Source organism: Sparus aurata, chromosome 20 (genome assembly GCF_900880675.1).
Source record: "Sparus aurata chromosome 20, fSpaAur1.1, whole genome shotgun sequence".
Taxonomy (NCBI): Eukaryota; Metazoa; Chordata; class Actinopteri; order Spariformes; family Sparidae; genus Sparus; species Sparus aurata.
The window spans coordinates 11,458,392-11,472,160 of NC_044206.1; the positions used below are offsets into that span (position 1 = coordinate 11,458,392).

The 13,769-nt window shown below is 42.5% G+C and overlaps 1 protein-coding gene across 2 annotated transcripts in view; it reads left to right on the forward strand.

Moving 5' to 3' along the window:
- itga3b (integrin, alpha 3b) overlaps positions 1-13,760 on the forward strand; it is a 34,194-nt gene extending 20,434 nt beyond the window's left edge. Inside the window, exons 6-26 of one of the 2 annotated variants that reach the window (XM_030400275.1) lie at positions 109-316; positions 848-1,041; positions 2,705-2,793; positions 2,889-3,022; positions 3,777-3,863; positions 3,951-4,018; positions 4,161-4,300; positions 4,485-4,631; positions 4,736-4,833; positions 5,631-5,799; positions 6,001-6,075; positions 6,187-6,266; positions 6,465-6,542; positions 6,628-6,730; positions 7,043-7,219; positions 9,611-9,733; positions 10,307-10,420; positions 11,056-11,154; positions 11,360-11,485; positions 11,697-11,853; positions 12,205-12,344. In XM_030400275.1, the coding sequence (XP_030256135.1) occupies positions 109-316; positions 848-1,041; positions 2,705-2,793; positions 2,889-3,022; positions 3,777-3,863; positions 3,951-4,018; positions 4,161-4,300; positions 4,485-4,631; positions 4,736-4,833; positions 5,631-5,799; positions 6,001-6,075; positions 6,187-6,266; positions 6,465-6,542; positions 6,628-6,730; positions 7,043-7,219; positions 9,611-9,733; positions 10,307-10,420; positions 11,056-11,154; positions 11,360-11,485; positions 11,697-11,807 (2,420 nt within the window). In that variant the 3' untranslated portion in view covers positions 11,808-11,853; positions 12,205-12,344. Of the gene's footprint in view, positions 1-108; positions 317-847; positions 1,042-2,704; positions 2,794-2,888; positions 3,023-3,776; positions 3,864-3,950; positions 4,019-4,160; positions 4,301-4,484; positions 4,632-4,735; positions 4,834-5,630; positions 5,800-6,000; positions 6,076-6,186; positions 6,267-6,464; positions 6,543-6,627; positions 6,731-7,042; positions 7,220-9,610; positions 9,734-10,306; positions 10,421-11,055; positions 11,155-11,359; positions 11,486-11,696; positions 11,854-12,204 lie in introns of both variants that reach the window. The other variant, XM_030400274.1, reaches the window with a different exon arrangement.
- Positions 13,761-13,769: the final 9 nt, after the last annotated feature.

Consider the following 13,769-nt stretch of genomic DNA (forward strand, 5'->3'; position numbering starts at 1 on the left):
TGTTCAGCTGTATTACAGTAAATTCTGTCTTATCTCTGGCATTCATTAAGCTCTGGTTTGCGGTCGGATGAGAGTTTAACAGTGAATCTCATGTGCTTTTGTCCGCAGGTTATTCAGTTCTTGAGGAAAAGAAGCTTCTGAGCCATGACGAATATACACTGGTGACAGGATCTCCCAGGAACGAGTCCAAGGGCTCTGTGACGTTCGGGACAATGACGACTAATTCAAACATTAAGACGGGGCTCGTCATCCCCGGGGAACAAGTGGGCTCGTACTTTGGGAGCAGCCTGGCTGCCACCGACCTCAACAATGACGAGTGCGTCTCTGAACACTGAAATGTTATACTATCTTTAGCTTTTCTTTCTTATACAGCACTTTCTTATACAATATTCACTTTTATTCAAAATCTAAAAAGTGTACTCCAAATAAAAATTCAAAAAAATTTCATCTTTGATCCCAGGGGACCAAAGGAGCCCATTCATTTAGAAATAATCTTCCATTTGATGCCATATAAAAGCACCGGCTGCTTAGAAGTCTAAAAATGTTGCGGACGGAAAAGGAGGAAAGTAGAAGTGTTATGTTTGCACGTGTCACTCGGTTGTCTGTAACTGTATCTTTTAAGCTGCCTCATGCTCCAGTGCTCTGCAGCTATGATCTGCCCTGTTATGCGGAGAATGCATGATGTATGTATGAGCTTAGATGAGAGTCCTGTCAGCAGCTGAGATATGGTGTTCGTCATGACATCATGGTGAAATCACGTGTCTGCCTTAATGCACGAGGGAGCCTTCTGTAGGTCTGTAGGTTTGGATTTTCATATTAAGTACATTTTGGGATATTTTCCCTGCAGTTGGAACGACCTCATCGTGGGCGCACCGTTTTACTTCGACCGAATGAAGGATCAGGGGGGAGCAGTGTACGTCTTCATGAATGAGAACGGATCGTTCCAAAAGACCGCGACCGTGGTGCTGAAGGGTCCGTCGGCCTCTGGATTCGGCCTTGCAGTGGCTGCCATTGGGGATATCAACCAAGATGGCTTCCAAGGTACGACTGTGAATGCAGCAGTTGGTTATACAGACCTGATGGACAAAATAAAGGAGAGTGCCATCTTGGATCCTTGCGGTAGATCAAATATGGTAAAGTGTCCTCTGGGGTACCCTTCCAGCAGGCAAAAATGTAATAATGTGCCCAATCCTCAATATAGATAAATTATGCATGCTGGTGCGCCCCCCCCCCCCCAGGCCATCAAACATCCTGAGTCCGCCTCTGGGTTCATTGATAATAACAGCAACATAATTATGTGCTTTGGTTTGTTTTTCTTATAATGTCCATCCCTGTATATATGACTGTATAGTGAGAGGTGACGCACTTCCAGTTCTGGTGTGAAAATGTATCATGGTAGAGAGGAAGCATCAGGTTCCCCGTTAAGACTTGTGGGTGATTGTCTGTATGCGCTGTTGCCAAGCAATTATCTCAGCAGGGAAACAAGATGTACTGCCTTGTATAAGGCTGACATTAGAGCAGAATAAAACCTACAGTGCTGATAATTTATTAATCATTACAGTTTTTTCCAATTGCTAACACACTAAATATAGCACAAATATTTCAACTGACACACAGAGAACAAAACCTCTTTTCAAGTCTCTAAAACTTTAAACACATTTTCTGCTTCACACAAATTTTGCAATTCAAAATGGCACTGTTTAAATGCACTGAACACGGTTCTCTGCATAAGACACAACAATCTGACATAAAGTCACATGTTTGCCATTTCAAAACACTACCATTCAAAATGACACTACATGAGCTAATTGGCCACTATATGTGCCACCTGGCCAAACAATTGTTACTGTAATTGTTACCACTTCAATCAGAAAGTCAGCGCTAAAAGACCACAGGTGAGCATCTTTTTTTCCAACAACAATGGAAGACGCTGCAGAGAGGGAGAGGAAGAGGGAGGTTAAGAATGAGAGGGGGAGGAAGAGTGAGGGGTAGAGCTGGTAGAGGAGGTCATGGCCAAAGAAGATAACATCTTTTAACTGAAATCAGAGCAACCTTAGTTGATCATGGCATTAACCATGAGCTGACACTGAGAGACTGGACAGAGAGCGCAGCCTCTCGCATTGTCGCATTTTTTCTCTGCAGTTTTCTTTTTCAGTTTACTGTTTGTGAGCATATTTTTGTTCACTCTAATGTAAATATATCTGCTGTGCATATGTTGCACTGACTTGTTTGGTTAAATATAAAAAAATGAATGCTTCAACAGCAAGTGTGTGTATCTGCAAATATTTCTGTGCATTTGAATACATTTTGAAGAATTCTCTACAATTTGAACTATTTTAGTATTGTGGCAAAGCATACTAAATATGAGAGTGCTTCTCATGAATGTAATGTGAATGAAGTGAGCGACATCTGGTGCAACAGTTTGATATTGATAATGCTTTATGTAGTTTTGGTTGCAGTGCTTAATTTTGCAGGATATATGAGGTATTTTGAAGTCTGGGTGTGTGGTTTTGTGAATTGTGTTAAGTAGTTTCATAAAACCAGCCTAGTTTTCAAAATTGCTTTTAGCAATTGGAAAAAACTGTAAGTTGTTCTGTGGCTCCACCTAGAGGCTCATAAACTCCATACACAGACCCCCTTTGGTTTCAGCTCAGCAGCATGCCTTTCCTTTCTTTCCCTTTCAATTTTTCACTCCTGTCTGCAGACTTTGCTGTGGGAGCGCCATTCCACGACACCGGGAAGGTCTACATATGGATGGGAAGCAGAAAGGGAATCTCGCAGGAGCACAGTCAGGTAACATCTGACTTAAAGCCACTAATGCAACTTCAGAGATCATTGAAAAGGGCCCAGATGTATTTGTCTTGATGTCTCATTGCTACCCTCTGCAGATGATTGAGGGTCAGTCAGTACAAAATGGGTTCATGACCTTCGGCTACTCCATCAATGGAGGCATGGACATGGACGGCAACAGTTACCCTGACATCTTAGTCGGCTCTCTGGACGACCGCTTGGCCCTGCTCAGGTAGAAATAAGAGGGGATAAACACACTGGCATGGCATGGTTGGGTAAAAATGTTGCGCCCAAAATTCTTGATTTAACTTAAGTTAGGTATTATAATAGATTGTTTTAATTGACAAAATTATGTATGCTGTAGGTTTTAAATAAAAAAAAACTTTCATGTTTTTTTGTTTAACAAGAAAATGATATTAGTGTTAAAGGAGTCGACTAAACTGCCTTGGGAATTAGAGTGGATGTCACTAAAACAGTGAGCGAAGTGACATCAGTAGCAAAAAAGGTCACAAATAGTATTAAAAATGCGCAACACAAGAATAAATGGCAATGATGAAATAAAAATCTGCCCTCTGAGATTCCCCTGCGAATACCTCCTTAGTCAGCCACTGACCAAAACCGCTTAGAACGACCAGAGGCCAATCATGAAATCATTTACATCTTCTGTTTTGTCAGAAAAGGATATTTCAAAACTGTCAAGCTGCCTGCACAGTGGCACGATACCCTTTACCCACCAGCCTTGATCTGTATATTCTTATGTCGGCCTGGCATAAAATAAACTTCTCATTTCTTCCTCAACATATGTCATTGACGGACAAAGTTTCACCTGGCCGTGGTTATGATATAAAGGAGAGGCGTGACCATGCAATTAATGCTTATGTATATGTATGTGACTTAATTGTAGATGGTAAATATGTGTGTTGTTGATATGCAATCACATGACTAGAGTACAGTTTGAACCCTCTTCTCACTGTATTTGTTTTCAGGGCTCGACCTGTCATCCACTTAACTCAGCAGGACTTCACTGTTGAGCCACACCTCGTCGACCCAAATAAATGTGGAACTACACCGTGGTGAGAAGTCCGTGCAGAATGTCTGACTCTGAAACTGACTATTTGAATTGTAGTTAAAAAAGGGATGACTTATTCCATGTTTTCCAGCATTACAGCGACCCTGTGCATGTCCTTCACACTAAGCAATGGAAACAAAGACTTCAAGAAAAATATCAGTAAGCAGTCCAGCTTCATTTTGAATTACTGATTTTATTTTATTTTTTCAATGACAAACCATGTAATGTGTAAATTGATAATAATTTCAATTTCTAGCTGGTATATTCTGAAATGTTCCGTGTTTGCCCCCTCTTTGTAAAGCGCTGAAGTACACAGTGGTGGCTGACATGGAGAGGAGAATCCCTCGTGTTCGTTTCGAGGGCGGTAGTGACACGTATACCGGCCTCCTGAGCCTGCCAGCTTCCAAATCCCAGTGTCACAGTCTTAAACTGAACATAGTGGTAAGGCTTCTATACAAATACATCATCGTGTTGTTGTTATTGTGTACATAAAAGTGTCTTTACATTTATAAATGTGTGTTTTTATTTTCTGCTCAGGCCAGTTTAATTTGAGAAGGCAGTGTTGCCTCATCTCCGTGTGCTCGCGTAATTAAGAGTAATATAAGATTCTTGGATGATCCTACAGGCGCCTGTGAGGGACAAACTGGAGCCGGTGGTCTTCTCCCTCAACATGTCCATGAATGAACAAAAGGCTAAACCCAGAGCATCCCTGCAGAACCTGGACGCCTTCCCGATTTTTAGCCAGGAGCAGAAACTCTCTCAAAGAACTGAAGTATGGATCGGTGCACACGTTCATACGACCCAATTTAGATAACTACAGATAGTGAGGCATAGGACCCCTGTGAGCTATAATATTTTTTGTTCGTTTTCCCACAGATTCACTTTCAGAAGGAGTGTGGCTCTGACAACAAATGTAGCAGTAACCTGCAGATGAAGGCCGAGTTTGTTGACGAAAACGATAAGCCTTACCCCAGGTGAGATGATAATCTGAAATGTGATGCCCTCTTTGACTGATAATGGTTTAAAAGGCTGCTACAGAAACGATATTTTTAGATGAAAGTCACAAATAGCAATTGACATTTGAGAGAAAAGTACACTGTATATCCTCTTTTGCCAAGAGTTAGGTGAGATGATTGGAAAGCCTCTCAGAGCTGTATGAAAAATGGGAAGCTACTGCCAACAGCTGGTTAGCTTTCACACCTGCCAGCATCTCTAAATGTCCCTTGTTACAGCATAGTATACTGTTGGACAAAGCTAGGCTAGCTGTTTCCTCTTTTACTGCTCAAAGCTTGCTCCTTTATGGCTATGGAGCCGTAAAGGAGCTCAATGAGAGTTCTCATTTCAGTCTCGTTGTAGTCTTTTTTGGTCTCAAACATTTCTCATTTGTTTCTCCTAAAATTCCTTAGGAGCAATAGGTGACACTTGAGACTTAACTGCTTAAACCTTGCTCCTTATCAAAAAGCATATTTTCCCAAATGTTGATCCATGACTTTTCATTTGAAGAGTAAATAAAGACCACACAACATTTTCATTTGTCTGATAATTAGCTTTCTTGGCAGTGTCCAGTGTGCAACTCTCCTCCAGTTAGTTAGAACTGAAGAAGGCTCCTGGATGATAGCAGAAACGTCCTCAAGGAACTGAAACAAGTCCGGTTGCCTGCGATATAGCGCTTAGAATTACCATGACCTGGATGACTGAGAACCTTCATAAAAATATTGATTATCACTACGAAGAAGTGAATGAATAATACATGTTTTCCCGCTGTGTGCAGGCAGAACAAAGCCCAGGTACTCCAGTTCAACAGCAATATGAAGACAATCAAGCTGCTGGTGAACGTGACCAACTTTCCTAGTCAAGGGAAGCTGGCTGAGGACGCCCATCAGGCCATGCTCAACATTACCATCCCTGAAGCACTGAGATACTCCGGCGTCAGGTCTAATGTACGTCCACTAGGGGGCAGCAGACAACTGAGAAATGTCCATGTATTAGTTGTACATACACATATCATGTGTTCAGTTGCTATGTTACAATTTTATTTTTAGTTTGTCATCAGTCTGTCAAAATAGTTTTATTGCAATTCTCTTTCTTGTCACGCATCATCTGTCACTTGAATTGATTATTTACACTGACTGTGTGTTCAGGACCACGATGTGCAATGCAGCTTGGACGAAACGGTGATTTGTGACCTGGGGAATCCACTTAAAGGCAATAAAAATGTACGTTTGGATGGTTGTTATTGGATTTTTCACTCATGGATTCTGACAGGTTTCCTTTTATCCTGTGGGATGCGTTTTGAGACTTACCATTGTCTTGCTTTTATTTGTCAGGTGAGACTTGCCCTCATATTTGAGACGTCGGGGATCAATCTGTACACGCAGAAGATTCAGTCCCAGCTGCTCCTGTCAACGTAAGTGACTTGACTTTTACATCGATTCATCATTGCGTTCCCGTTATATGTAAGGCTTGCGTCCCGGTTTTTATCGCACAGCAGAACGCTTTGTGGCTGTTATTTTATTTAAGTTGTCGTTTCCAGTGGTTATTGAGTCATTATATTAATTCAATATTGCTTCAGCACACAATGTTGTAATGAGGGTTGTGTCTTCAGTCTTAGTGAACAGAGTGACCTGAAGCCTAAGCCTGTGACCCTGCTGGTTGAGAACACCATCGAACCCACATTCAGCATGTGAGTCCCATTACCTAACAACACATGACGCACTGTATGTACAGTAAAGAGCACAGAAATCATTTCTAACTCTCGCCCTCTCCAGAGTGAAACAGCAGGTACTAACCAAATTTGGTGGGACGGTGATGGGCGAGTCGGCCATGGTCAACACCAGTGACGTGGGCAGTCTGGTGGAGTTCACCTTCAACGTGAGTCACCTCCACAACTCGAACTTAAGTAGACCTCCAGGATTGTATATTGCATCAACAGTATGTGTGCCACTCACCCACATTTCCTTGATCTCCACCCTGTCTTTGAAACCCAAACTTTTATTCTTCAGGAGTTTAATATTGCGTGGGGAAGGGATTGTTATGTGAGCTATGGTTTGTGGTGGGAGCATGACCAGGGGCGGATGCTATTTAGGGGTTACAAAGTCGCAGAGTCACAGCCTTAACTGTTATTTCACTCCACGTGTTTGATGTCCATTGAGGTTTTCCGCTGCTGATGTTTTTACGCACTAGGTGAACATGATGGGGCAGCCCCTGGGAGACATGGGGACCCTGGCTGTGGAGTTCGAGTGGCCCTTTGAGGTAGCCAACGGCAAGTGGCTGCTGTACCTGACGAAGATTGTTGTTATGGGAGAATCAGAGGTGGAATGTAACCCTCCTGGAGAGATTGTCAACTTGCTCAACCTCACTGTAAGGATCTTTTTTTTTTTAGATCTGCTTTACAGCCACATTATATCGTATCGTAGCACATCGTATTGTATCATTCTCATTCCCTCACTGGGTTGGTCAGGTTTATGCGCATGTATCTTGGACACCTGAAAACAGTGTCCAGAATGAGATTGAGGTAACATGTGAACCTGAAACGGATACTGAAGGAACATAAAAATACACAAAACAATGCTAGTGAGTCAGCTTCCTACTGTATGAACCACATAAAAACATCCTGGGTTCATATTCAGCCCAGGACCTTTATATGTCATGCTTTTCTCATCTAGTCTGTCCTATCTCTGTGCACTGTCAACTATGCAAAAAGACATGTCTGTTCTTTCATTTTTTTTTTTTTTACTGTTTACTCGTGCCCACACCCACGACATACGCACATCCCAAAATGTCCCATTACTGAAAAGCCACAAACATGGTCACATAAACAGAGAGAGGTACTGACTTTAATGAAAGGCCTAGAAAAAAAACACAAGACTGTGAGTCTGCAGCCATGCCAGCGGCTCTGTGACGCTGTTCAGGAGCACGGCGGTGCTCTGGGCTTGATGCTAGCGGCAGCAAGCTTAAATGCTAACAGTGAAAACGCTGGGTAACACTTTATAATAATCATCATTTAAAAAAATTTAAACTTTATAGCTAAGTAAAATGTAATTAGTAGTTATTTTACTGCAAAAAACAATGAAATACTTATATTTCCTTATATAGGTTGAATAATATATTCAACCTATGAACAGATCTCCTGTGGGCAGCCCGGCACTGGCTCGTCTTTTGAACAATCCTGTTTGAATCAGTCTAAAATAAAAGCCATAACGGCTAAAGCAGTAGAGGAGCAGATTGATTTCTACGACAAAGAACTTTTTTTTCTTTTTCAACTTTTTTTTCCTTTCTCACAGTCATCATGGTTACACAGCCTTTAACTTAGATTGTACATACTTTAAGGATATGAAGACATTTTAAGATAATCTAAGAAATGACATCACAATAAGCAGAAAATACCCTCAGAGGCACCGGGGAAATTGTAGATGTGGCTATCTTAACACTAAAAACCTACAAAATCTACACAGATTATTAAATGTAAATGTTTTTACACAATTTCAATACTTTTATCAAATTATGATGCTTTATTTACCTGCATGACCTTTTAGCTTAACTTGTACAGATTTAAGGGAAATTAAGCATTTCAAAATACTGCGAGAAACAACATCGCAAGACGCAAAAAATACCGATGGACCATCTCCATCGCAGCAACTGTTAAAATACTGCGTAGTACATCTATGACACTGTGGATTGCCATTACAGGATTGTAAAATTAAATTGCAACTGATGTTTTTAAACCGTGAAAATTGCCTAACAAGTGGTTTATAAAGCACTTCATGGTTTGTTAACAGCAAGTTTAATTAAAGGTGCAATATGTAAGAATATTGGTTTAAAACAATGCACATTCATTAACATTGATGCGTTAAGCATCAGCATGAATGTGCCAGACTTAGCATAGCTGCCTAAATTTCAGCCGTTGAGGAGGCTGTTGAGCCCTAAAAATCTCATTTTACCAGAAAGCTCCTGTGCTAGCGGCATAAACATCAACTCTCCCTAACTAACTAACTAGCGAGCAGCAGCTACAGTCATTAATGCATAAAGATAAATGCCACTGGTAAAATTGTTAAACATTTGTCCTTAAGTTTACAATTTATCAATGATGGTTATTATAAAGTGTTACGCAGTGCTTGAATAGTAGCGTATAGTACAGTTCACCATGTTCACCTTGTTACTTTAGCATAATAGCATGCAAACTTCTTGCAGTAAACACAAAGTTTCCACCCCCAGAGCCATACTGCTAGGGTGTCTGTGTGACAGTTACTCACAGTTTAAATATGATTATACTGCTCGAAGACCTTTGGGTGAGGCAAACTAACAGTGCAAACGTTAAACAGGGCAAGCAAGACTAGATGCAGGTTCAACTGCGCCGCTGTTGAGTGTACAGCGCCGTTCACAGGCCTGTCTCATGTGCCTGTAATTCATTCGGACGTGAGCGTGAACTGAAGCAGTCGGAGCAGCGTGACTAAATGTGAGTGGTTGAAACAGTGGTGTGAAAACGGTCTCCAAGCCAAACCACAGATGTTCAGAAATACATCTTGGAAAAAAACATGTGCGTCGCCACACACAAACCTCACGGAGCCCCAAATAGAAAGTCATAACGTGTGCGGCCCAGATATAGACAGTGGAAAAAGACAATGCTATTCCGAGAAGAATTTGGTAATGTCTTTATCAAAACCAGTAATTACCCCGAGCCCTCTGATGTCACGTCTCTGTCTCCTCTGCTTCCTCCTTTCGTTTTTCCCCTCTCCCTCCCTTGTCTTCCAGTTGTCAGGAGGCGGACGGACGCGCACTAAACGGCAGATTGTGGTGGACGATGATATGAACCAGCCACATATTATTGAGCCACAGGCAGCCAGGTTCGGTCCTCACAAAGAATCCTACTTGCTGGTAAGAAGTTAATCTGCCTTATCAAACGCTCACAGAATTCATGATACATGATATTTTTCGATCTTACCTGTGTGCACAAAATTGCCTCCAGCAACTGCAGAGACTTTTTCGCCCTGAATCACAAATGTCAACCTGCTGGTGGGGCCGGAAGAAAAAGTGGATCACCGAAGCCAGCAGGATACATCCTCCAGGGATGATGTATATCTGTACCAAATGTCATGAAAACTTTTCTTATAGCTCCTGAGATATTACAACCTCGCACACTGACTGACTGAGAGCCACACGGCTGGTTGCCACCAGCAGCAGCCTACTTTCACTCAACATACTGGAGTATGGAATGTTATCTCTGAGTGCTAAAGTGGATTTTACAGTGCACTGGAAGTCCCCCGAAAGCTTGAACACTTGTAGACTTTTACACTTTACAGCTCAGCAGGCATTAATGGACATTCTCCAAACTGTCAAATCCTTATCAAGACTATGCAACCCATATCGTGTAGAGAGCTGCAAATGAAAAAAGGTGTCCGTGTTTGTGTCACCTGCATAACCGTTGTTCTTTCCCATCGCGTGTTAAAGGAATGCTCCAAGGGAACGGCACGCTGTGTCACGTTTACCTGTCCGCTGCTCAACATGACGGATTCGGCCAAGATTTACGTCCGCTCCCGTTTGTGGAACAGCACGATGCTAGAGGTCAGCTCGCCAGCTACAGCACACACACACACACACACACACACACACACACACACACAAACACACACACACACACACACACACACACACAAACACACACACACACACACACACACTCACACACACACAGACATACAAACTCACAGACACATTAATGATGATTCAATTAAATCCTCCACAGATTCTGCCTGCTTCGATTCAGGAAGAAAACAGTAATGACTAGGAGCATATTTATTACCACATAAGGATATTGTGCGCTGACCCATTCTAACTCAGCGGATGTGCACTACCGGGATAAACCTCCTGTTGGTCAACTATTAAATGGGAGGGAATTAAAAAAAAGATGATCATCAACATAATATCTAATGATACCAAAACAATAAAAAAACTTATGTTTACATTCATTTAAAGGTAATTCTAACTGATAGTAATCATAATAATAATTAAAAAAAAAAACACTGTCCAACTATGATTACATGAGATGGCTATCATACAGTGAAAATCACTGAACAATACCGTTGCAACCCTACTTAGCAGTAGCATCAATGAGCTTTGATATCAGAGTATGTCTGTGCTTCAACAACCCTTGGAGTCCTTTGTGATCGTGTTTTGATGCTGTGTGTGTCCTCCTGCAGGACTACAACAACGCCCTGAGAGTCGTGGTCAAAGGTCAAGCCACACTGAAGCTCATTACAGATAAACCGACCATCAAGATGGAGCGCAAGACCACCGAGGTGGGTGATGCACACCTGACATTGCTGCGTTGGTGTTGTGCCTACAGCAGCATAATTAAAGTTGATCATCACGGCAGCTAAACAATCATCATGATGTCATAGCTTGCAAATGGGAGAAATTAGCCTTTCTCACAGGTGATATTCCTGGAGCAACATTAACTCATTGTGTTTCTGATGATTTGACTTGGCTCTCTCTTTCTTGTAGTTCTCAGTAGAAATAGAGCCGGTGGAGGGGGTGGAGCCTCAGTATGAGCCCCCACTATGGATCATCATCTCTGCAGCTGTAGCGGGAATCCTACTGCTCGGAATAATCATTCTTATACTTTGGAAGGTGAGGCTGCTGCACCGATTGCACTCTCTCTGCAGAATTTGAATAGCTCCCAATCTCTGCACATGTACTTTTTTAAAGTCAGTTCAAGACCAGCAATCTCTGGAATTTATGATTGCCGTTGATGAGTCATCTGACTGATATACCTTCCATTAACCTTTGACTTACTCCCCCATGCACCCTCCTCCACCTCCACCTCCTCCTCCGCCTCCAGTGTGGCTTCTTCCAGAGGGCCAACAGGAGGGAGATGTATGAGGCCAAAGCCCAGAAGGCTGAGATGAAGATCCAGCCCTCTGAGACAGAGAGGCTGACTGAGGACTACTGAGGGGGCCCATGGGTCCCCCAACAGCACACACCAGTGGGGCTTTTGGGTAATAACAACCCTCCAAATGGATTTTTCTTTGGCTACTGTTTTGGGGGTGTGATAAAACTTGCTTACCACTTAACTTTCTCTTTCTCTTTCATGTCCGCTGTCAACCTAACAGCTCCTCTGCTCCTGTTTCAGGCTAACACAGACTTTGCATTTGCTGCCGATATTTATACCATGTCTGTCGTCACTACTTTATCTTCTCTCTTCCTACTCGGTGTGCGTTCATCTCCTACCTGACTTGATTTTCCTCAGAATCCTAAATCTCCCTCTCCAGACGTCATTAATCCCGGCTCTCCCGCCGTGCATCCTCTTTAATGTCACCCTCTCCTCTCATCTTTTTTTTACCCGCCAGCTTGGATTCTTCAAGCGAGCCATCTACTATCGGATAATGCCAAAGCACCGGGGGGTGAGAATTCGCAAGGCTGAGCGCTATCAGTTCAATCTGGGATATCAGCCTGAGGAGCCACAGAAAAAGTACTGGATCACCAACTGGACAGAGATGCAGCATTACTACTACTGAGGCCTGTACTTTGGACCATGAGCCACTCACCGTCACGACTGTTTGACACGGGCCAAACTGAGAACATTGGGCTCGGTCGTGCCGCGTGGACCAATTGTGGATTGTGCATTCATTTAATTTTTTTTTTTTTTACTTCAGAAGATTTCAACTTTTTCAGTGCAATATACTGAACATTTCAGAGACTGTAATTTGTTGCGTAATTTGTCATGATTGCAGCGTTGTACATTGGAATCGGGGCTGCATTCAAGGGTAAATTGTAAATTTGATTACATTGCAGGTTTTTATGTGATGAGCTTGTTGTTCATACTTCTTTTCCTATCGGAGTCATCTGAGCTGAGTTGCTGGTCAGTCATCCTGTTCTTTTCCACCATCCATCTGTTTTCCTCTCTAATCAGAGGAGCGATTTTATTGATTTTTCTCTTTGACTGTGTATGACTGCCCCAGGCATCACTTTGTGGTCATCAGCGGTAGACTATGTCAGGCTTTCAAACCTTCAGCAGTCGTTTTGGAGACTCAAACGGCACTTAGCATCCACTCTGTTATGAGCGAACACGCGCCTTCGTGTGAATGTCCTTGTTTGGTGTCCAAAAATGGAGTTACGGTGGTGGCATGGATGTTATATGCAAAAAGTGACAATTTTTCAAAGCGGCAAAAATATAGAGAGGTATGCAGAAAAAATTGTACTTATTGGTGAAAACTACAATTCATAGTCTACACTGAATTCCTCCAGTCCCTCCTACAACAAGTCGAAAAGCAATAGCTTCATGTCTGTATGTGTATGTTAATTCTTAGCCAACATGTGTTGATGAGATGATGGGAACTCACCTGATTATTATTTATTACACTGTCTTGTGTTATTACAGCAAAGGATATCTTTAATAATATCACTTACAGGGAGTCGTGACACTGGATTAAATAATACACGATGTTAAACGTGTCTGGAGACTGCGAACTCCGGCACAGATTAATTGTACATAGTGACAAGTTGTGATAAGTTGGATCAACTGAATGAATGCATACGTCATAGGCCTTCGTTGTTTCACCACCCCTTGGCCTTTTTGTGCGAGACACTGAGCCGACACTTGGATTTTCTCCAAACTATCGTGCCCCCCCCCCCCATCGAGGTAAAACCTGCAGCGCTGAAAGTCGACCGGACCAGCAGGAGGAGACAGCTACTGATCGGTCTCTGATGGGACCAGGAGTTGCATTACCGCTCTAGTCTGTGTAACCTGAGAGCCCACAGGTTGTGACTGTGACTGCTACAGAGGCTCCACTGGCTCTGGGAGTGAAGAGGGAAGGGCCGAAACCAATGCACAAACTCTGTTCTCTGTGGTGGTGTTGTTCTTTACTGTGCCGTTTCATTGTAATTAAATTGTTTTTATCAACCACTGTAGTTT